General features: G+C 43.8%; 1 protein-coding gene across 1 annotated transcript; it reads left to right on the forward strand.

The window, feature by feature from the left end:
- Positions 1–399: 399 nt before the first annotated feature.
- On the forward strand, positions 400–18,082 carry LOC141472958 (myosin heavy chain, skeletal muscle, adult-like). The gene is made up of 38 exons (XM_074160251.1): positions 400–603; positions 692–835; positions 931–1,087; positions 2,172–2,199; positions 2,298–2,412; positions 2,506–2,598; positions 3,475–3,538; positions 3,698–3,796; positions 3,899–4,002; positions 4,080–4,218; positions 5,430–5,548; positions 5,642–5,791; positions 6,713–6,883; positions 7,877–8,183; positions 8,292–8,368; positions 8,792–8,879; positions 8,972–9,089; positions 9,640–9,763; positions 9,849–9,985; positions 10,087–10,342; positions 11,341–11,583; positions 11,802–11,978; positions 12,063–12,208; positions 12,296–12,386; positions 12,475–12,864; positions 13,096–13,222; positions 13,327–13,445; positions 13,881–14,077; positions 14,493–14,676; positions 14,763–14,928; positions 15,100–15,224; positions 15,418–15,726; positions 15,878–16,081; positions 16,495–16,620; positions 16,715–16,885; positions 16,973–17,077; positions 17,210–17,305; positions 17,927–18,082. The coding sequence occupies exons 1-38, from the start codon at positions 400–402 to the stop codon at positions 18,080–18,082; spliced, it is 5,826 nt and encodes a 1,941-aa protein (XP_074016352.1).
- Positions 18,083–22,217: the final 4,135 nt, after the last annotated feature.

Genomic DNA, 22,217 nt, shown 5'->3' on the forward strand with positions numbered 1-22,217 from the left:
GTTATACAGTCGAAAGAGCCAGACTATTCTCAGATGTGCACAGTGGAAGGATGAGGGACAATGGATACATGTTGCAGCAATAGAAATTTTTGTCAGATATTAGGAAAAAAAATCAACATCAGGGTGGACAGACATTAAACAGAGATGCAGAGGGACTGAGGAATCTCCATTCTTGGAGGTAATCAAAACTTCACTAGAAAAGGCTCTGGGTAACTTGATTTGCCCTTCACAGGAAGGTGAACCAAAGAACTGCTGAGATTCTTCCCAAATCACAAATTCTGTGACACTTCTTAAGTTTTTCAATAAACTGTACAGAAACAAAAAAGTTGACTCACTTGGGCAAGGTATCTGCTCTTCCACAGTGTTCTCTGCCAACAAGGCCCTCCATAAACTGCAGCCATGTCGTCAGACTCTGAAATGGCCATCTTTGGGGAGGCAGCTCCTTACCTCCGAAAGTCGGAAAAGGAGAGAATCGAGGCCCAGAACAAGCCGTTTGATGCCAAGACATCAGTCTTCGTGGTGCATCCTAAAGAATCCTTTGTGAAAGGAACAATCCAGAGCAAAGAATCAGGGAAGGTCACTGTCAAGACTGAAGGTGGAGAGGTGAGTAAAATGCAAGATTTACAAGCAGCACTAAATTCCCACTCTGAGAACTCAGCTGACATGCACTTATCTCTCTTTACTCTGACAGACCCTGACCGTGAAGGAAGATCAAATCTTCTCCATGAACCCTCCCAAGTACGATAAAATCGAGGACATGGCCATGATGACCCACCTCCACGAACCCGCTGTGCTGTACAACCTCAAAGAGCGTTATGCAGCCTGGATGATCTACGTAAGTACCAGCAGCACTCTTCCCTTGGGTAGCTGGGAGGAACTGCTCTGGAAGTGGCCAAGTGGAAGCCAACGTGCCGTCTCCCTTCCTCGCAGACCTACTCGGGTCTCTTCTGCGTCACTGTCAACCCCTACAAGTGGCTGCCGGTGTACAACCCGGAGGTGGTGTTGGCCTACCGAGGCAAGAAGCGCCAGGAGGCCCCTCCACACATCTTCTCCATCTCTGACAACGCCTATCAGTTCATGCTGACTGGTGAGTGGCTCTATCTGTCTCAGAGAGACTGTACCATGAAATTCTCTGAGGGAATACTCTGTCTCAGTAATACAAGGAGACTTTTTCAAAGCATTCAAAGCACTTTTTCAAAGCATGCATGCTATTGTACATTTTACTATCTTCACACCATCGTTTCTACTATTTTAAATGAAAGACACCCTGTACGCAGTAAAGTGTTTTGGCATTTTGCTTGGCTGTTTGTTTTAAGCTCATGCTAGCAGGTGAGTGGCTCTCAGAGTGATTCCATCCAAAAGAAATTTTAAAAGGAATCACAGAGTTTCCCTGAGAAATGTGCTGACATTTTCTTAACATGTCATTAGAGTTTTATTTCAGTCATAGCATTAATCACTGCTAATTTAAACAGGATTTTTTCACATCAGTATTTCTAAAAAGAAGTATAACATCTTTTTAGATAGTGCGTCAGGAAAAGCGATAAGCCAAATGGACTAGGTGGAGCAAGGAACATAATTATGTCTGTAATGAAACAGTGAAAGTGAACATGGTATGAGATCCATATGTGATGTGAAAATTCTCTCTACCGATGTGAAGTTAATTCATCGAAGAGTTAGAGGAAAAATCAGTATCGCATTTATTCACATTTGTCTTTATAAAATCATGACATGTAAAAATGAAATAAAATTATATATTGCTGCTAGTTTTGCTTCCACCTTTGCATTCCTTTCTTTCTCTGTGCTATTGAGATCAGAACTATTACCTATGGTCAGGATTCCTTTCTCACAGGTTTTTACTATCCCTTTCTCTACTGCTCTAAATACAGTAGCAGAAAATCAAACCAACAAAGTCAGTAACAATTTATTGTATGCAGGAGAAATAAGACCATAAAGAGAATATTTGGGAAGAAAGACATGTCCCTTCAAGAGTTTTCATTGTTCATCAAAAAGCATTACTTTGCAAATAGTTGAATTTTTTAAAACTGTTACTAGTAAGCAAAGGAAAAAGCACGCAGACATTTTTCTTGTCATTACTTACATTTTCTGGATTAATTTTCAGGGTTTTTGTGTTGTTCATTTACAAAGTCTGTTTGTTTCTGCCACTTTCACAGATCGCGAGAACCAGTCGATCCTGATCACGTATGTACACCCCCTGCTCGGGTCCTTGCAGGGCTGCCCGGTGCCAGGGGACCTCCTGCCTGACCACACGCTCTCTGCTTCTCTCTTTGGTTGCACAGTGGAGAATCCGGTGCCGGGAAGACTGTGAACACAAAGCGTGTCATCCAGTACTTTGCAACAATTGCAGCCAGTGGGGATAAGAAGAAGGAGGAGCAGCAGTCAGGCAAAATGCAGGTGAATTAATAGACGCTGGCCTGAAACAGTGTTTTCCTCTGTTCCTGACATCATCTTTGGAAAGGATAACTATTAATAATTATAATCCTGCAGGGAACGCTTGAGGATCAAATCATCAGCGCCAACCCACTGCTGGAGGCCTTTGGAAACGCCAAGACCGTGAGGAACGACAACTCCTCACGCTTTGTAAGTTGCTTTACCAAATCACTCCTAAAAAGTAGTAAACAGGAGTGCGTGGCCGTCATTTGTTTCTGTTGTTCAGCCATCATGTTTTCAAGAGTAAGACTAAATTTTTTTATCATGACTTTACCACTTATCCTAAAGGCAATTCTCCAGATTTCAAAAGTAGGTATTCTATGAAAAAAGTTTGCTTTGGATTGGGATGCAAATTGAAAGAACAGATCACGTGCTCTTTCTCCTATAATGTATTGCAGTGTTAAACAATAGTTTCATTTATTTTTACCTATATTTCTGTTTGTTTTTTGGAAAGACAGAGAGAGAGAATGCCAGGAAGAAAGTAGGGTAGTTAGGAAAGATGGGAAAGGAAGAGAGAAATAGAGAGATAAAGAAAGAAAAAGAAGAAGGAAAGAAGAAAAGAGAAAGAAAGAAAAGTGAGAGAGAAACAGAGGGGATGGGGTAACGAGAGTTTCTACTGGACTAATATGCTTCCTTTATGTCAACTTCAATTAATCAGAAGGGAAATGGCTTATCTGATAGCAAGACAGATTTAAGCAGCTGAACTAGTTAAATGGTTATTTCCCGATTGTTAAGATGACTGCTCTCTGTTTGCAGGATATAGATAGAACAGTTTGGCTAACTAGATCCACCCATTCCTTCCCATTTTTACATTCAGCATACATAAAATATAAAGCTGTGCCACTATTTATTATTTTAATGGTCAAAAATGTAAAAGACAACTTTTCGTCAATTGTTGGAATTATAGCTGATTCCTAAGAAAATGTGTCTAAGTAGAAATCTCGTGCCCGGTGGATTACATGGCAAAACTCTTGATTTCAGATGTTTTTATGATGTAAATCTTATGGCACTTTTATTCTGTTAAAGGGCAAATTCATCAGAATTCACTTTGGTGCCACAGGAAAACTAGCTTCTGCTGATATTGAAACATGTAAGACAATTTCCTCAACTGTTCACAATCCATCCATTCACCCATCTATCCATATAACACCTTTTCACTCAACCATCTGTCCTGCCTTCCCTGGTTTTCTTTCCATCTTCTCCCTACTTTCTTTTTTGCTTCTTGTTTCTCATTAAATTTTCCCTGCAGACCTGCTGGAGAAGTCCAGAGTCACTTTCCAGCTTAAGGCAGAAAGAAGCTACCACATATTCTATCAGATCATGTCCAACAAGAAGCCAGAGCTAATTGGTAGGAAGAATTACTAACTTGGAAGAAGATTGCTGCATACTAGCTCACATTATTACTCGCTTGAATAAACTAACACTGCATGTCCTCTCTTCTTACTTTCAGACATGCTCCTCATTACCACCAACCCATATGACTACCAATTTGTGAGTCAAGGTGAGATCACTGTTGCCAGCATTAATGACCAGGAGGAGCTCATGGCTACAGATGTAAGTGACAATTAAAAATGTTGTACTTATTATCATCTCTCCCAGACAAAGCTTTTATTCTATTGTTCCTGTTGCAGAGCGCCATTGACATCCTGGGCTTCACTGCTGATGAAAAAACAGCCATCTACAAGCTGACAGGGGCTGTCATGCACTATGGGAACCTGAAGTTCAAGCAGAAACAACGAGAGGAGCAGGCAGAGCCCGATGGCACAGAAGGTATCAGCAGTCTGTGGTTAACCTCTTAAACGTAGAAGTAGCAATAATAATTCAGTATTTGGAAGATGGAGAAAGAAAACAGTGGAAATGTGTAAAAAGTATTTACATGGAGCTAGTATATAGGTATGAAACTACCATCTAAAATATACCCTTTTTGCCATTACTACCTAATCTTTATTTGATGTATATTTTGCACGTGTATCCATAATTGTCTCCTGGGCTACCACAGTTCTGGATAGCGTAGTCTGCTCAGTGTGCTTAAATACAAGGCCCACTGAGAAGAGAAAGATTTTTCAGAAGATATCTTTCTGGTTGTTTTTTTAAAGAAAATGGAGACATTAAATTCAGTGTTAGAAAATCTCTTTCATAAATCACATGCTGTTTAGGAATTTTGCTCAGCTAAAAGGGAACTTTTCTTCAATTTCTTTTTTCTCCTGTGGAGATTCAAACCCATAACTGCCACTACATAGGAGTGTTAGTTGAACATCAGTTTAAGTAAGTGAAGCATAGGTGCACTATGACAGGGAAGAACTGACTTAGAGATCTACTTCTCAGTTGACCTCTTAATCACTTAAATGTTATATAATGCACAAATGGTTTAAAATTACTGTCCTCCTCTTCCAAAGAACAGTTTCAGACGGCCAGCTTCAGGACGGAATTTTTAGGTTTTGATTCTGAATGAATGAACATGCCTGCCTTTCTGCTATGAGTGTAACATGTTTCCAGAAAGGGGCACCACTTAATTGTTGCCTCTAATTTTGGAATGCATTCCCTTTTAGGGTTATAGCTGCTGCCAAAGAATACAGGTAGCCCAAGTACCTAAGTGTATGTTTTGGATTACACTCAGGTGGCCAACCTGCTAACACTTTGGTGTTTTGTTGCCTGGCTTATGGATACCAATCAGCTCTGGGTTGAAGTGATGAACTTCAGCTTTCAGGATGAATTTTTGATAAACACATTGTTTCCAGATGATTCTGTGAAGACCTTTAAAGACACAAATACCATTTAGGCATACTGTTCTGAAAAGTTTTCAAAACAAAGATGATTTCATTTTTTTTTTAAATGACTGTCATGCTTCCTCTGAGATCTAGTGAGCAGAATTTGATCATGAGGACATTCAATATTGCAGTTACTTTGGAAAGGGTTCATCACTCAAAATGCTGCATGTATTGTTAGTTTTAATTTTTCTGTCTCCTCCTTCTTCTGCTTAGTTGCTGACAAAGCTGCCTACCTGATGGGTCTGAACTCAGCTGACCTGCTCAAGGCCCTCTGCTACCCCCGAGTCAAGGTTGGGAATGAATATGTGACCAAGGGTCAAACCGTGCAGCAGGTAACAATCAGCTGGTGACTGGGGACCTCTGTCTTGATTTACTCTCTTGCTCCGGCTACTATTGTCCCTCTGCTGCTTTCTTCTTCATTCTAGGTGAACAATTCAGTGGGTGCTCTGGCAAAGGCTGTCTATGAGAAGATGTTCCTGTGGATGGTTGTTCGTATCAACCAACAGCTGGATACCAAGCAGCCCAGACAGTACTTCATTGGTGTCCTGGACATTGCTGGCTTTGAGATCTTTGATGCAAGTACCTCAGAAATCATAGTAAAATCTTGAAAAGGCAATTAGGGCTCATTGGAGAGAATTGTTGTGGGTTTTTTTGAAAGCTTCCCATTCACTTGCAATTTCAAATCAAGTTTTGCATTTTTTTTGAAAAAGATTGTATTTTACTTTTCTGGAAATGCTTTACTTCCTTGTATATTTCACTACTTTTTCTCCAGCACAATCCATCAGCTTTAAAGGATCTGCATGTAATAGCTTTATGTTATACACAAGGAAGAAGCATCTGCCTTTTACAGAATTAGCGCAAACTTTCTACCTTGTCAATAATTTCAGCTTAGTATTAAAAAAATCCTTTGACTCACAAAATACTAAAGATACAATATCATGGAGTGTAGGAAGAGAAAGGTAGACTTAGGTCCCCCACAAGATTGTGTCAACGCTTTGATAAAAGAGATCAATATATATCCTTTGCTTCTGAAGAGCCAAAGGTTAATTCCATCAGGAAGAATGCATTGCCTGCCTTTAGTGTAGACAAAATGGTTCTATAGACATCTGGGGAAGGTACCTAAGTCCAAGCCAGGACTGGCAAATACTGACAATGTCTAAGGTTTTTTTTGTAAAGGGCAATGGGAAAATATAGATGATACGAGAGAAAAGAGTGATATTAATTGCACCCTGATAGGGATAAGACTACCAAATCATTTTGGAATTTGATTTAAAAATAAACACCATTAAGGTAGCAAAGAGCAAAAAAAGCCCCAACGTCATTAAAATAAGTTAATTTTAAATTAGTTAATGGGATCTTTTTACCATCTTTTTTTTTTTTTTAAATCTTTGTTTTAACTAAGTAATACCTGCATGGTAATCTGAGTGCACAGGAGAAAGCTATACAGGCAGTTCTTTATCATGAGAATGAGTAAATCTTGTCTTTGCATTGAGCAGTTCAACAGCCTGGAGCAGCTGTGCATCAACTTCACCAATGAGAAACTGCAACAGTTCTTCAACCACCACATGTTCGTGCTGGAGCAGGAGGAGTACAAGAAGGAAGGAATTGAGTGGACGTTCATTGACTTTGGGATGGACCTGGCTGCCTGCATTGAGCTCATTGAAAAAGTATGTTGATTACATTTGAGATTTTGTTATTTCTTCTTTGTGACAGAATTTTAGGATTTTTCTTCAGTCTTATTTTTTCTTGCCCTAATGCATCACAAACCTACCTACTATTATTCATTTATGTTCCTGGCTATTTGTATTCAAAAAGTACCTTTTCATTTCAAATATTGTATGTGTTCAGAAAGTAATTTCAAAGGATCTTTGTGATTAGGCTACAAATAAAGTACCTTTAGGTTATCCATTAACTACACTATTATGCATTTTTAAAAAAAAAAAACTTAACTGTAATTTTGTTTGTTTGGCAATAAAAGAAGTAATGTGATCACACATAATTTGATGGCAAGGTTTCTCTGTAGGTATGTTTTCTAATCTATGAAGATGAAAGATCTTAGTAGATTAGAAGATTTTAGAAATCCAGAAACAGTTTTCAGAAATTGAATTATGATTTCTATACCAACGCTGTGATTTCTGAAACACAGTTTCTAAGTAAAATCACGGGTGTATATCAGAAAAGGTACTGGATGAACAGGGATGAATAAAACCATCACTATGAGCCGACGCTGTTTTGCGTAACATCCTCTTCTATAGAATTGAAAAGACATAGATATCTCATAAAATAAGATTTCAGGAAGTAGCTGAAAGATCTGTTGATCTGTTGAACAAAGGTCAACTTTAGTAAGACACCTTTACCTACACAAATTTTTTGGGGGAAAGCATTAATGCAAGAAATAAAAATATCCTTTTCATTCATCAGAGTTTCCAAATTATTTAGAAAGCTTTGTGTGATTATTCTGACACCATCAATTCTGAAATACATTAGTTTCAGATGCAAATTCATGTTTTATCTTGAACCACGTGCAAAACTTAACAAAGACATGATCAATTTTTGACACAAAAATTTAAACCATTTCTCATTTTCCTGCACCTTACTTCAGTCTCCTTCTGAATACACATTTGTATTTTATTGCTGTTATTTTTTGTTTCTTCTCCCAGCCCATGGGCATCTTCTCCATCCTGGAAGAGGAGTGCATGTTCCCCAAGGCAACTGACACCTCTTTCAAGAACAAGCTCTATGATCAGCATCTGGGAAAGTCCAACAACTTCCAGAAGCCCAAGCCTGGAAAAGGCAAGGCTGAGGCCCACTTCTCCCTGGTGCACTACGCTGGCACGGTGGACTACAACATCACTGGCTGGCTGGAGAAGAACAAGGATCCCCTGAACGAAACTGTCATTGGGTTGTACCAGAAATCATCTGTGAAGACACTGGCCTTACTTTTTGCCTCTGCTGGTGGAGAGGCAGGTCAGTTCTCTGAAATTTCAACTCTTTAGTGCACAATTGTTCTGCAAAATTGTGGAATCAAGAATAGGCCCCAATATCATAAATGTGTCATTATCTTCACTTTATCAGAGGCTAGTGGTGGTGGTGGCAAGAAAGGTGGGAAGAAGAAGGGTTCTTCTTTCCAGACTGTCTCAGCTCTTTTCCGGGTAAGTAAACACTTTATCTTTTCATCTACGCAAATTAAAATTAAACTGCACTTTCAACTGCCTCAGCCACAGTAAAAAATTCAAACACATAACTTTCTTTCAGGCCTTCATTTAAAAAAAAAAAGACTTATGGAATGAAAAATGACACTTTAAAATCCTAAACTTACATTAAACATAAATTCTCTCATAAAACTATGAAATACCCATCCTCTATCTCTCATGGTTGATAGCAACTTTTTTTTCTTATCCTAGAAGGTGATGTTCAATGTTCAGAATCAGAGGGTACTGAGATATTGATTGAGATATTATCAGTTGATCAGTTTCAGCCCAGTGCATCTCCTTTGATAAGCCTTTTATGCTATGTTTAAAGAACATAAGAGTTCCGTATTTTGTATAAACACATGCTAAATCATGGTCCCACAGGAGAACTTAAACAAGCTGATGACCAATCTGCGGAGCACTCACCCCCATTTTGTACGTTGCATCATCCCAAACGAAACAAAAACACCTGGTAAGACATTCAACCAGAAAAAGAAGTTCCTCTGATTCTGTTATTTCCCTCTGTGCTGGAAAGTAGTATCCATTTATGCTCTGAATTTCTAGGTGCCATGGAGCATGAACTGGTACTTCACCAGCTGCGGTGTAATGGTGTGCTGGAAGGCATCAGAATTTGCAGGAAAGGTTTCCCCAGCAGAGTTCTCTACGCCGACTTCAAACAGAGGTAAGAGCTATGAAACTTAAGAGATAAGTCAGGTGTCCTCATTGACTGCTATTTATCAAAAAGCTGAACTCTGACAGTGTCTCTGAATATGGAAGCATAATAAAGCCACACAAGCTGATGCTTACAAGATTAAGGAATGCAGATTGGGTTGTAGCTACAGCATGTTCTCAGACAAAAATTGCAAACTCTGAGTGCTTTGGCCATTGTGTCAGCTGCAAGATTCAGGGAAAAATGTTTTCTTCTTACACACATAGTGGCAATGTTCCTCTCTAGCAATTTTCTACAGCATAGTTTAAGTGAAAAAGGTATTGGAGTGAAATGGCTGGAGATCAGTACCCTTTTTCATCTCTAAGTGATCAAATAAAGATAGTAGCAGTATCCTTAATTTTGTTATCAGATTAGGACTTCATTATAACTGTATGTCTAAACAAGGGATGGAATTCCAACTCCCTCAGCCTAATTCTGCTCCAAAGACTGCTGTTAATTTCGATAAACAGTATAACCTTATGACTTGAGATTGCCTTCATTCATATTTCCTCTCCTTCCACAGATACAAGGTGCTTAATGCCAGTGCCATCCCAGAGGGACAGTTCATTGATAGCAAGAAGGCTTCTGAGAAGCTTCTTGGGTCAATTGATGTGGACCACACCCAGTACAAATTTGGCCACACCAAGGTACAAACCCTCCTTCACTCACTCACTCTGTGCCTGTGCTTTGCTCTACCTGACAGTGATGTGCTGCAACATTCCCTTTCTCAAGGTGTTCTTCAAAGCTGGGCTGCTGGGACTCCTGGAGGAGATGAGGGACGAGAAGCTGGCACAGCTCATCACTCGCACACAGGCCATGTGCAGGGGCTTCCTGATGAGAGTGGAGTACCAAAGAATGGTGGAGAGGAGGTAGGCATTCCTCATCTTCAGTTAAAGTCGCTGTACTTGGGGGAAAGTGTTGGCACTCATCACACTGAAAATATTCAATGTACATTTGAATTATGCTTCAGGGAGTCCATCTTCTGCATCCAGTACAACGTTCGGTCCTTCATGAATGTCAAGCACTGGCCTTGGATGAAGCTGTTCTTCAAGATCAAGCCCTTGCTGAAGAGTGCAGAATCTGAGAAGGAGATGGCCAACATGAAGGAAGAGTTTGAGAAAACCAAGGAAGAGCTTGCAAAGTCTGAGGCAAAGAGGAAGGAGCTGGAGGAGAAAATGGTTTCTTTACTGCAGGAGAAAAATGATCTGCAGCTCCAAGTGCAGGCTGTGAGTATCGTCATTTATTTCCCACTCACTAAAGGAGTTTATACATTCAGACTGTTCTTTACAAGGCAGAAGGTCAGACTATAGATCAGTCAGATATTTGGTGAATTATCCATCATATGTATATGTGAAGTTGAGGAAACAAGCATCTGGCAGTGGTATGATGAACACTCTGACAGTGCAAAAGAAGCAGGGAGCTCCAAGAGGGAGTCAGTTTTACTATGCTCAATAGTGCTCAGTATTCCCTGGAAAAATGAAAAGGAACAGGTAGATACCCTAGTAACAAAGTGATTTGAGTCTTCAGTTAGACAATGGGAAACATAGGGTTTTTTCCTCAGTAACATTAAAATAGACACAGATTTTGATCTTCTTCTGAAGGTGTATCTGCCAGTTAAACTCATTTAGGACAAAGCTATTTAAATGAAATACCAAAGACCAAAGAAATAGAAAGACAGCTGAAATCAGCATTGAAAACTCCAGACGAACAGGATGGAAATATGATAAGTGGGCACTTCTTTTAAAAGACAAAACTTCTATAGTATGTGCAGTAATTTTCATGAATGTAGAAGAGAGATATTCTTTTTTGTCTAACAGTTTTTTGAGAAAAATAAATCCTTCATATCCCCACGTAACACAGGGCTCAGCATCAATTACAAGAGGAAGCCACTGATTACTGTGTATGAAGGAAAGCCTGAAAATCCGTTCCATTGAAAAATTAGTAACAAAGATGGTCACATCTCTAAGTGCATGAGGAATTCTCACAAATACAAATTCTGAGGGATATTTTTGAAAGAGCCAAAAAAAAATGGATGCAGTTGCAAACTGAGAACTTAAACGTATAAGTATTTCCCAGACAGAAAAAGTGACAACATTGTTCAGCTGTTTGAGTGAAGGTGTTATTTCAGACAAGGCATTTACATGTATGATGTTAGTAAGGTAAAAGATGAAGTAGATAAACTTCCAAATACTATAAAAAGACAAAATCTGTGTCACCCCACCAGGAAGCAGACAGCTTGGCTGATGCTGAGGAAAGGTGTGACCAGCTCATCAAAACCAAAATCCAGCTGGAAGCCAAAGTAAAGGAGGTGACCGAAAGGGCTGAGGATGAAGAAGAAATTAATGCTGAGCTGACAGCCAAAAAGAGGAAACTGGAGGATGAATGTTCAGAGCTGAAGAAAGATATTGATGATCTTGAGTTAACACTGGCCAAGGTTGAGAAGGAAAAACATGCCACAGAAAACAAGGTACAGACACAGCGAGTCACATAAAGGGCCAAGACATCACTTCTCTCAGAGTAAGAGCTTGCTACCATAAAACGCGTTGGCTTAAAAAATTTTGAGCTGGCCTTTGTCTGAGAATCCAGAGGATAAATGAAATACCTAGCAAAACACTGCAAAGTGAAAAAGTCACTGCACCAGTGGAAACATTTTCTACCAAACTTTGACAATTTTCATATGTGTAGGTGAAAAACCTCACAGAGGAGATGGCAGCCCTGGATGAGACCATTGTGAAGCTGACAAAAGAGAAGAAAGCCCTCCAAGAGGCCCATCAGCAGACACTGGATGACCTGCAGGCAGAAGAGGACAAAGTCAACACGCTGACCAAAGCTAAGACCAAGCTGGAGCAGCAAGTGGACGATGTAAGCACACAGCCATACAGCAAGAACAGGACAGGTATGGAGTTAGACCTGGCTGTAGAGCACTGATGGCCTTGTTCTGTTCAGCTGGAAGGGTCCCTGGAGCAGGAGAAGAAACTGCGCATGGACCTTGAGAGAGCTAAGAGGAAACTCGAAGGAGACCTGAAGCTGGCCCATGACAGCATAATGGATTTGGAAAATGACAAGCAGCAGCTGGATGAGAAACTGAAGAAGTGAGTGTGGCTGTGGGGCACCTGAGTGCTGGGCTGGTGGACTTGTCTGTGTTCTTTGAGCTCTAACATGGTTTGCTTTGCCCAAAGGAAAGACTTTGAAATCAGACAGATCCAGAGCAAGATCGAGGACGAGCAAGCCCTGGGCATGCAGTTACAGAAGAAGATCAAGGAGCTGCAGGCAAGTGTCTGTTCCTTCCCCTCTTTCAGGCAGTCTTGGGTCAGGAAGGAGAAGGGCATGGGTGTGAAGGGTGCCTAATGTTCCCCAGGCGCGTATTGAGGAACTGGAGGAGGAAATTGAGGCAGAGCGAACCTCTCGGGCAAAAGCAGAGAAGCATCGGGCTGACCTCTCGAGGGAGCTGGAGGAGATCAGCGAGCGCCTGGAAGAAGCAGGAGGGGCTACCGCAGCTCAGATCGATATGAACAAGAAGCGTGAGGCAGAATTTCAGAAGATGCGTCGCGACCTCGAAGAGGCCACGCTGCAGCACGAAGCCACGGCTGCCGCCCTGCGGAAGAAGCACGCGGACAGCACGGCTGAGCTTGGGGAGCAGATCGACAACCTGCAGCGAGTGAAGCAGAAGCTGGAGAAGGAGAAGAGTGAGCTGAAGATGGAGATTGACGACTTGGCCAGTAACATGGAGTCTGTCTCCAAAGCCAAGGTATTGAAAAATATACCGAAAACAACTTGAAAATAAAAAATGATGAAACATATATTTTTAAAATATTCCAGTATAACTCTTTGTCTCTCTCTCTCTATATATAGCCCTCTAACACCAGTAAGTAGAATATAGCTTGCAAATCTGGTCACACTATTCTAATGAGAATTGCGCGGCTCAGAAGAAAGAGGAGTCCAGATACTCATCTTCTTTCGTTCTCTGTGATCTCCACAGGCAAATCTGGAGAAGATGTGCCGCACGCTGGAAGACCAGCTGAGTGAGATTAAGACAAAGGAAGAAGAGCATCAGCGCATGATCAACGACCTCAGTGCTCAAAGAGCTCGTCTGCAGACAGAATCAGGTGAGAAACCCTCCTCTGCGCTGCAGAATGGGAGAGCATCCTAAAACAGTTTGTTTGGGTCAAAAATGACAATGAAAATACTTCCTTTCTGTGCGCTTTCCCAGGTGAATATTCGCGGCAGGTGGAGGAGAAAGATGCTCTGATTTCTCAGCTGTCAAGAGGCAAGCAGGCTTTCACCCAACAGATTGAGGAACTCAAGAGGCACTTAGAGGAAGAGATAAAGGTGAGAAGACTTTCCAAATTCTGCCTTATCCATTAGATTCCTCCTCTCTAAGAGGTGCTTCAGACAGGCAACTCAAATCATGATGAGGCAGGAGACAAAACAGCTTAGGTCATTCAGTTCAAGTCTTCTCATCTTAGCTATTCCAGAGCTAAAGAGATAAAGGTGATGACTTTTCCTACAGCTGGCCACTGAAAGCACTCCTAACTCCCCACTGCCTAGTGGTGGCAGGGTCTGCTTAGCACAGGCCATACTGGGAGAAGAGTTTCATTTCTGTGGGGAGTGCAATTAGTGGATTGTTTCCTCCAGGCTTACCTCTGTCCTTCATTGCAAACAGCTACACTCTCCCAGCAGCTATGCTTGCAGTGTTAAATTAATTAGTTGGAAGAGATTACCCAGGATATTACCATGCCTGTCCCAACCCCGCTTTCTATCCAGGCCAAGAACGCCCTGGCCCACGCCTTGCAGTCTGCTCGCCACGACTGTGACTTGCTCCGGGAACAATACGAGGAGGAGCAGGAGGCCAAGGGGGAGCTGCAGCGTGCCCTGTCCAAGGCCAACAGCGAAGTGGCCCAGTGGAGAACCAAATACGAGACGGACGCCATTCAGCGCACGGAGGAGCTGGAGGAGGCCAAGTATGTGGGGAAGGTGGGGAAGCAAAATAGAGGCAGACTAACAAGGGAAATTTGAAGACACAACTGCGGTATTGCCATGAAAAGCTAAAGCTGTGCTTTTGCACAGTGTAAGGGCTGAAGGTAATGTGTATCCTCCAAAGGGTGTTGTTTAGGAAATGTAGAGGACAATATTCCCCTGACCCAGAGAATGGTACAGAAAACCTGTGGATGGTAGACACAGAAGCCACACTGGGTGTTTAAGCCTGGGAATCAGATCTGGGAAAACAATTACTGGCCGGGAGAGTATTTGCACTGTCTGTGCATAGGATACATACTCAATGAAGTGGCAAAATGTGCTGTTGTGAATAGCTCATCAGGCACACACAACAGCCTTCCCTTTACTCTCAAACAATGAGCTGTGCTTATCTCCTCCCAGGAAGAAGCTGGCACAGCGCCTGCAGGATGCAGAGGAACACGTTGAAGCTGTCAATGCCAAATGCGCCTCCCTGGAAAAGACAAAGCAGAGGCTGCAGAATGAAGTGGAGGACCTGATGATTGACGTGGAGAGATCCAATGCTGCCTGCGCAGCTCTGGACAAGAAGCAGAAGAACTTTGACAAGGTGTTTTGGGCTCCAGGCCTGGGGCTCCTGGGCAGAGCTTCCCCTCCTGATTGCCACATCCATACTCACGCCCCGTTTCTCTTCAGATCCTGGCAGAGTGGAAGCAGAAGTATGAGGAAACGCAGGCTGAGCTGGAAGCCTCCCAGAAGGAGTCTCGCTCTCTCAGCACGGAGCTGTTCAAGATGAAGAATGCCTATGAGGAGTCCTTGGACCACCTGGAAACGCTGAAGCGAGAGAACAAGAACTTGCAGCGTAAGTCCCTGGCCCTCTGCTCCTGGCAGGCCTTTCTCCCTGTCCATCGCTACCACCATTCCATATGGGTCTGTGCCTGCAGGTCACCAAAGATGCTGGTCACCTTGGTGTGACAGGGCTCTTCCCATTCTGCTCTGTGCCTGACCATGCCATTGGTCTTTGTTCCCACAGAGGAGATTTCTGACCTCACGGAGCAGATTGCCGAGGGAGGAAAGGCCATTCATGAGCTGGAGAAAGTCAAGAAGCAGATCGAGCAGGAGAAATCTGAAATCCAGGCTGCTCTGGAGGAAGCTGAGGTACATGCCCGTAGTCACTGGTGTCTGCACTGAAAATAGAAGTAAAGGGGAAATATGCGTACGGGCTGCTTGGTCCTGCCCTCTTCTGGCTGGGGAGTGCAGCCAGCTCAGGTTTCCTGAAGCATTCTCTAATGACCTAGAACGCAAGCAGTAGCTTTATTGATGTTACAAATGTTTGTGTGCAATTGCGCAGGCCTCCCTAGAACATGAAGAAGGGAAGATCCTGCGCCTCCAGCTTGAGCTCAACCAGGTGAAGTCTGAGATTGACAGGAAGATAGCGGAGAAAGATGAGGAGATTGACCAAATGAAGAGAAACCACCTCAGAATTGTGGAGTCCATGCAGAGCACCCTGGACGCTGAGATCAGGAGCAGGAATGAAGCCCTGCGGCTGAAGAAGAAGATGGAGGGAGACCTGAATGAAATGGAGATCCAGCTCAGCCATGCCAACCGCGTGGCTGCAGAGGCACAAAAGAACCTGAGAAACACACAGGCTGTACTAAAGGTATAGCACAACAAAACAGGTGCCGGCTGCTTTCTGACACAGCTAAAAAATTTCCTCTTCTACAGTTGTATCAGTTCTACATTGATGTGAAAATAGGAAATTAGAAACTAGGAAAAATACATCTCACTATCTGTCTTGCCTCTCTTACCAGGATACCCAGATACACTTGGACGACGCTCTCAGGACACAGGAGGACCTGAAGGAGCAGGTGGCCATGGTGGAGCGCAGAGCAAACCTGCTGCAGGCTGAAATTGAGGAGCTGCGGGCAGCCCTGGAGCAGACAGAGCGCTCGAGGAAGGTGGCTGAGCAGGAATTGATGGATGCAAGTGAGAGAGTTCAGCTCCTCCACACTCAGGTTAGATTAATGAGATTGAAAATCTCAACAGCCTTTTTTTCTTTTTCCCTTTCCAGATTTTACATCTGTGTAAATTCTTAAATCATCTCTTGTAATGAAAAGCTTAACCATAGAATCATAGAATGGTTAGAATTGGAAGGGACCTTAAAGATCATGAACCAGAATTATTACCCTTGTACAAAGAATTGGATTATAGCTAAATGATTAGGACTGCATTAACAGAGCTCAGAAGTGCTTCTTAAAATTTTAAGAACGCTCCGCTATCTAGTTGTGTATGACCTGACAAGATGCATCATTTTAAGGAGGATGCCATTGTTAGATATATAGATGATAACTTTAAATTAAACAGTAAATTTCTAAAGTAAATGTTCTGTTTGGGAAACAACTGGACAATATTTTTTGTTGTTCAACAGAACACCAGCTTGATCAACACCAAGAAAAAGCTGGAAACAGACATTGCCCAAATTCAGAGTGAAATGGAGGATACGATCCAGGAAGCTCGTAACGCTGAAGAGAAGGCCAAGAAGGCCATCACAGATGTGAGCTGGGGGTCCTTTCATGGCTGATGGTGGATGTGTTCTCCCCCAAAATGCCTCCAGCCCCAAAATGGCTTTGCCTCTCTGCTCTCATCAGGCAGCCATGATGGCAGAAGAGCTGAAGAAGGAGCAGGACACCAGCGCCCACCTGGAGAGGATGAAGAAGAACCTGGACCAGACGGTGAAGGACCTGCAGCACCGTCTGGATGAGGCCGAGCAGTTGGCACTGAAAGGAGGCAAGAAACAGATCCAGAAGCTGGAGGCCAGAGTGCGTAGGGCTTTTATTTGTTGTGTGAGCAATCATGTTCCTCGGGGAGATACCGGGGAAGCTCCAAAGCTGGGTTTCTTGTTGCAGGTGCGGGAGCTGGAAGGGGAGGTGGATGCTGAGCAGAAGCGCAGCGCTGAAGCCGTGAAGGGTGTGCGCAAGTACGAGAGGAGGGTGAAGGAGCTGACCTACCAGGTATGGCAGGAGGCCTCCTCAGGTTCACACACCCTCTCACAGGAAGTTAAATTTTTTTCAGCCAAGGGGAATTGCTAACTCTTATGGTGTGGAAACCAATTCAGTCTCTTTCCTGTTTGCCAATGTTTTTAGTCTGAGGAAGACCGGAAGAACATTCTGAGGCTCCAGGATCTGGTGGACAAGCTGCAAACGAAGGTGAAATCCTACAAGAGACAAGCTGAGGAGGCTGTAAGTATTGCCTGGAGAATGGGCAAGGGACACCTTCCATTGGGGCAGCACGCTCATTGAGATGAGTATGAATACCAGGAAGGGAGCATGGAAGAATCTCCCGTGACACAATTGACTTGGCCACGCCGTTTCACTACGGTGTCATGAGGCCTTTCTGCGTTCTGGGCACCCTGCGTCAAGGATGAAGTGAGGGAAGCTCTGCAGCCTGTTCTATACAGGAGGTCAGACTAAACAAACCCAGGGGCCACATCCACTGACCAAGAAGTTTGTGAATCTCTGCTGCTGATCGACAGCAGAAGCCTTCAGGGTCTTTCTCAACCTAGTAAGTCACACTGGTGGCTGGGCAGCAAGTAGTGGGAGAATAAGTACACAAACGTCAAAACCAAGTGATGAAGAAGCTCCTCAGGAGTGACACAGTAGTGGAGAAGCTTGTCACAGTGGGTTCCTGACGAAGGGAGGATGAGGAGGTCTGTGTGAGGCTTATGTGTAAGCAGTGGTGGGTGGGGGATGGAGGTCTGAGCGTTCCCCCAGGGAAGAGGCACAGCCCCGCAAGGCTGAGGCGCAGGAGGAGCAAAACCCCTGCCCTGGGCTCCTCGCCACCGACTCCCTCTCCCCGCACAGGAGGAGCTCTCCAACGTCAACCTCTCCAAGTTCCGCAAGATCCAGCACGAGCTGGAGGAAGCCGAGGAGCGGGCTGACATTGCAGAGTCGCAGGTCAACAAGCTGCGAGTGAAGAGTCGGGAGTTTCATGGCAAGAAGATAGGAGAGGAAGAGTGAGGATGTCATGAGGCAGCAAAGTGACCCGAGGGCTGCACAAAATGTGAACCTCTCGGTTGCTTTCTTCTGCAATGAGTCTTTGTAGCCATGTCAATGTCTAGAGAATAAAGACCACAGATTCCTTTGAATGCACAGCAGAAGCTTTTGGTTGTTAGAATTCAATTCTGCAGTTAGTCAAGTTTTGATTGTTTTCAAGCAATTACTTTTCAGGAGTAAGCTCCAGAAATTAATTTATTTTCTGGAATAAGATCTAGAAGCTGCACTACTCCAGCTACTGTAACGGTTACAGCCATCAGAGCAAACACAATTTTTTGCACTGCACTACAGTATTTCCTGGCAACAGCAGATTCACCCTGTTCCAGTGCAGGCTGAATCAGTCCATGGCAAATGGTGAGGCTGTGTTCCCACCCCTGGGCCAGTTGATTCCAGGTGCACTGGACACCTCTCCAAGTGACCTGCACTCTACTGCCAGAGGGATTGAGAAGAATGCATTAGCGGTATCAATTGTGGCACACCACTTGGCTGCCTTGGACTCCAGTTCATATTGAAGTTCTAACATGTCCAGCATGGCAGCACTCAACTGTGTGACTTCATTCAGGCCATGATAGTCCACAGGTAGCCTCCACTCTCCATTAGATTTCTGCACCAGCCATATGGGACTGTTAAAGGGCGAGCGAGTCTTGCTGATCACTCCTTGAATCTCTAGTTAACGAATCAGCTTATGGATGGGGGATCAGATAATCTCAGTTAGTTCGATATTGTTGCTGATGCACCATTGTGGTAGCGATTGGCACCTGTTGTTCTTCGACCCTCAACAACCCCACAACAGAAGGGTCCTCTGAGAGACCAGGCAAGGTAGACAACTGTTTAACTTCTTCCGCCTCCAAAGCAGCTATGCCAAAAGCCCACCGGTACCCTTTTGGGTCCTTAAAATAACCTCTCCTGAGATAATCTATACCAAGGATGCATGGAGCGTCTGGACCAGTCACAATGGGATGCTTTTGCGACTCATTCCCTGTTAGGCTCACTTCAGCTTCCAGTACAGTCAGCTCCTGGGATCCCCCTGTCACTCCAGAAATACAAATGGGTTCTGTCCCTCTATAGCTTGATGGTATTAAGGTACACTGTGTGCCCGTGTCCACTAGAGCTTTATACTCCTGTGGGTCTGATGTGCCAGGCCATCGAATCCACACCATCCAATAAACCTGGTTGTCCCTTTCCCCCACCTGGCTGGAGGCAGGGGCCCCTCTAATACTGGTCATAGTATCCGTTACTCACTTCTTGCAAAAATGATTTGGAAGTTCCTTCAAGGGGATCAGAAGTAAGCTCAGGCCTTCTACTCTGTCTGGGGAACTGCACACTGGAAACTGGGGCAGCACTTTTCCTAGAGAGATCCGCTTTTGTGGTTGTTCTTCCTTGCAACTCCTGTACCCGTGCCTGTAGGATTGAAGTAGGTTGTCCATCCCACTTCCTCATGTCCTCTCCATGGTCACGCAGGCAGAACCACAGGGTGCCTCGTGGTGTACCCCCTGTATTCTCTATCTTGAGTGGAGAAATGTCTGCTCCTAACAGCTGAGATACTGGCTCATACAGGTGGGGAGGACATATTCTTTTCAAGTTGTTGGACCTTCCGGGACAGTTTCTCCACAGCTGAAATGAGAGAAGAAGAGACACTTTCTTCATATTGCCAAAGGCGGGCAGCCACCTCATCCACTGTTGGTCCCTCTTCGCCTTTCCATTCCATCACTGCCAATGAGTTGGCATATGACGATGACGCACTCTGTACAAACTTCCACCCCACGGACCTTGTGCATTGGATCTCATCAGGATCTGTGGGTAACTGTGCATTGTCCAGGTCATGATAAAGCATCTCCCGCACGGCTAATTCTCTCAGGTACTGGATACCTCTTTCCATGGTGGTCCACTTGCTCGGATGACATAAAACATCTTCACTGAAGGGGTATCTTTCGCTCACGCCTGACAGGAGTTGCCTCCAGAGGCTGAGGGCTTGCATCTTTTTCCCAATTACCTTGTCAATTCCCCCTTCCCTAGACAGAGATCCCGGCTGCCTGGCTTCCCTACCCTCCACTTCCAAGCTACTGGCTCCGTTATCCCAGCACGAGAGCAGCCAGGTGACAATGTGCTCGCCTGGAATTCAACTGAAATCTTTTCGCATGTCCAGCAGCTTGCTCAGGGATAGGGATCAGATGATTATCTCTGGTTCTGCCTCTTCCTCCTGTTCTCGTGATGACCTTGGATCATCGTCATCCCTCACTAAGCGAACTGATTTCTTGGTGTATTTCTTCTTCTGGATAGGGGCAACTGATATGGGCACAGGTTGGTTTTCTGGTTCAGTTGCAGTGCCTGTCACTGGGGTTGGAGTAACCACATTGCCTGCCACTGGGGTTGGAGTAGCCACAGCGCCTGCTGCAGGGATTGGAGTAACTGCAGTGCCTACCACTGGGGTTGGAGTAGCCGCAGTGTCTGTCACAGGAGTCGCAGTAGCCACACTGCCTGTTGGCCTGGTTTCCATCTCTTCCTCCTGAGGATGCTGCACAACATTGAGCAATGCTTGGTAGATACTGGCCAGGGCCCAGCACAATGCAGTGAGTTGTGCCTCTCTGGAATAGTCACAGCATTTTCCTTTCAAATATTCTATCACTTTATCAGGGTCCTATAATTTTTCGGGGGTGAAATACCAGACCACTGGAGGTGAGAAGCTCTCTAGATACCTGCCCATGTTCTCCCACATGCCATGCCACCCATGACTCTCCAGCTTCGGGGGAGATCTCTGGGTGGTAGTCTTAAATAGTTGATTAACCCTAAACAAAAACTGATACACATTCAGGACACCTAGCAACAGGACTAAGCTGGTGTGCATGACCCAAGAGCATTCAAAATTCTCAAAAACTTTTAATTACATCTTTTACCTTCTTCTGAAGTATTGCCTCTTGGCTACAACTTGAAATTGGATTTTAAAGGACTGGTTTTGCTTTTCTCCATATCTATGCTGGTTTGCTCAGACATATGTCTAGCAGAAGTCTCAGTAAGGTCTGATTAGCCGTGATTACTGGCATTTCACATCGTTTGTCTTTTAGGTTTATTGGCAGTTTTAAATCGCTGATTTGCTGCTTATTGTAGAGAGCTTGGACAGTGGCTATAGCTACCAAATGCAAGAATGGGGTTTAGATCACAAACACACCTCCTCCAGCCTTCCCAAGCACAAACACAAACTCTACAGAAATCTAAAGAACTCCTGGGAGGCTCCAGGTCTGGGCAGTCTAACCTGTGGATGTAGACACAACATTCTCCCCCGCCCCTCCCCCCCCCCCCCCCCCCCCCCCCGCCAAGAAATCCAGTGCAAATCCTAGGTGTTCTAGGTAGATTTATTCTGCCAGAAGCCTAATTCAAGAGAAAGTATTGACAAAGTAACCTAAACCTCACCCTAAGGACACAAATCTAGATAAAGAAGGAAGTTTTTTCTTAATCTTAAAATGCCTTGTCATTTCTAAAACAAACAAAAAAAAAAACAAACAAAAGAATAATTAATTAAACAAAATTCACAAAGGTTTGGGATGCTGTTTACATAGATGAAGAACACTTAACTTGTTCCGATACATCAATGACAATGCATTGTGTCTTAAGACAGGCGCATTGTTTATCTGTGTACAAATAAGTTTAGTTGTGCAGATAGCTTTTAAACAAACCATGGTAGTTCTCAGTGAAGATGAAAGTTAGGTAAACCTGGAAGTATACACATTAAGTAATTGGGAAAAAGAACCACTCGCATGGCTTTTAGCAATTCATAGAGAAATTTTAGGATCCAGCCACTTTAGGGAATGTGGTGTGGCCATACCCTCTGGTACTACAGATGTGCATCAGACAGTAAAAAAATGTGTATCATATCTTGTGGGAAAGGTGTAGAGGGAAAAGACACAAGTAGACCACTCTAGCCGCTCTATATAATAAAAGTTTGAGATTCATCAGGTGTCTAGGAGAACCTTCTGGGTCCTGCAGAGTTGTCATTTCCTTTGCAAAGAGCTGGGAATGATCTGCTATTTGAAGTTATTCCATGGAGCTAGGATGAGGTGCTGTGATTCTGTACCATATTCTGAAGGCTCATGCTTTCCCTCAA

The sequence above is a fragment of the Numenius arquata genome, chromosome 17, assembly GCF_964106895.1.
Source record: "Numenius arquata chromosome 17, bNumArq3.hap1.1, whole genome shotgun sequence".
NCBI classification, from domain to species: Eukaryota; Metazoa; Chordata; class Aves; order Charadriiformes; family Scolopacidae; genus Numenius; species Numenius arquata.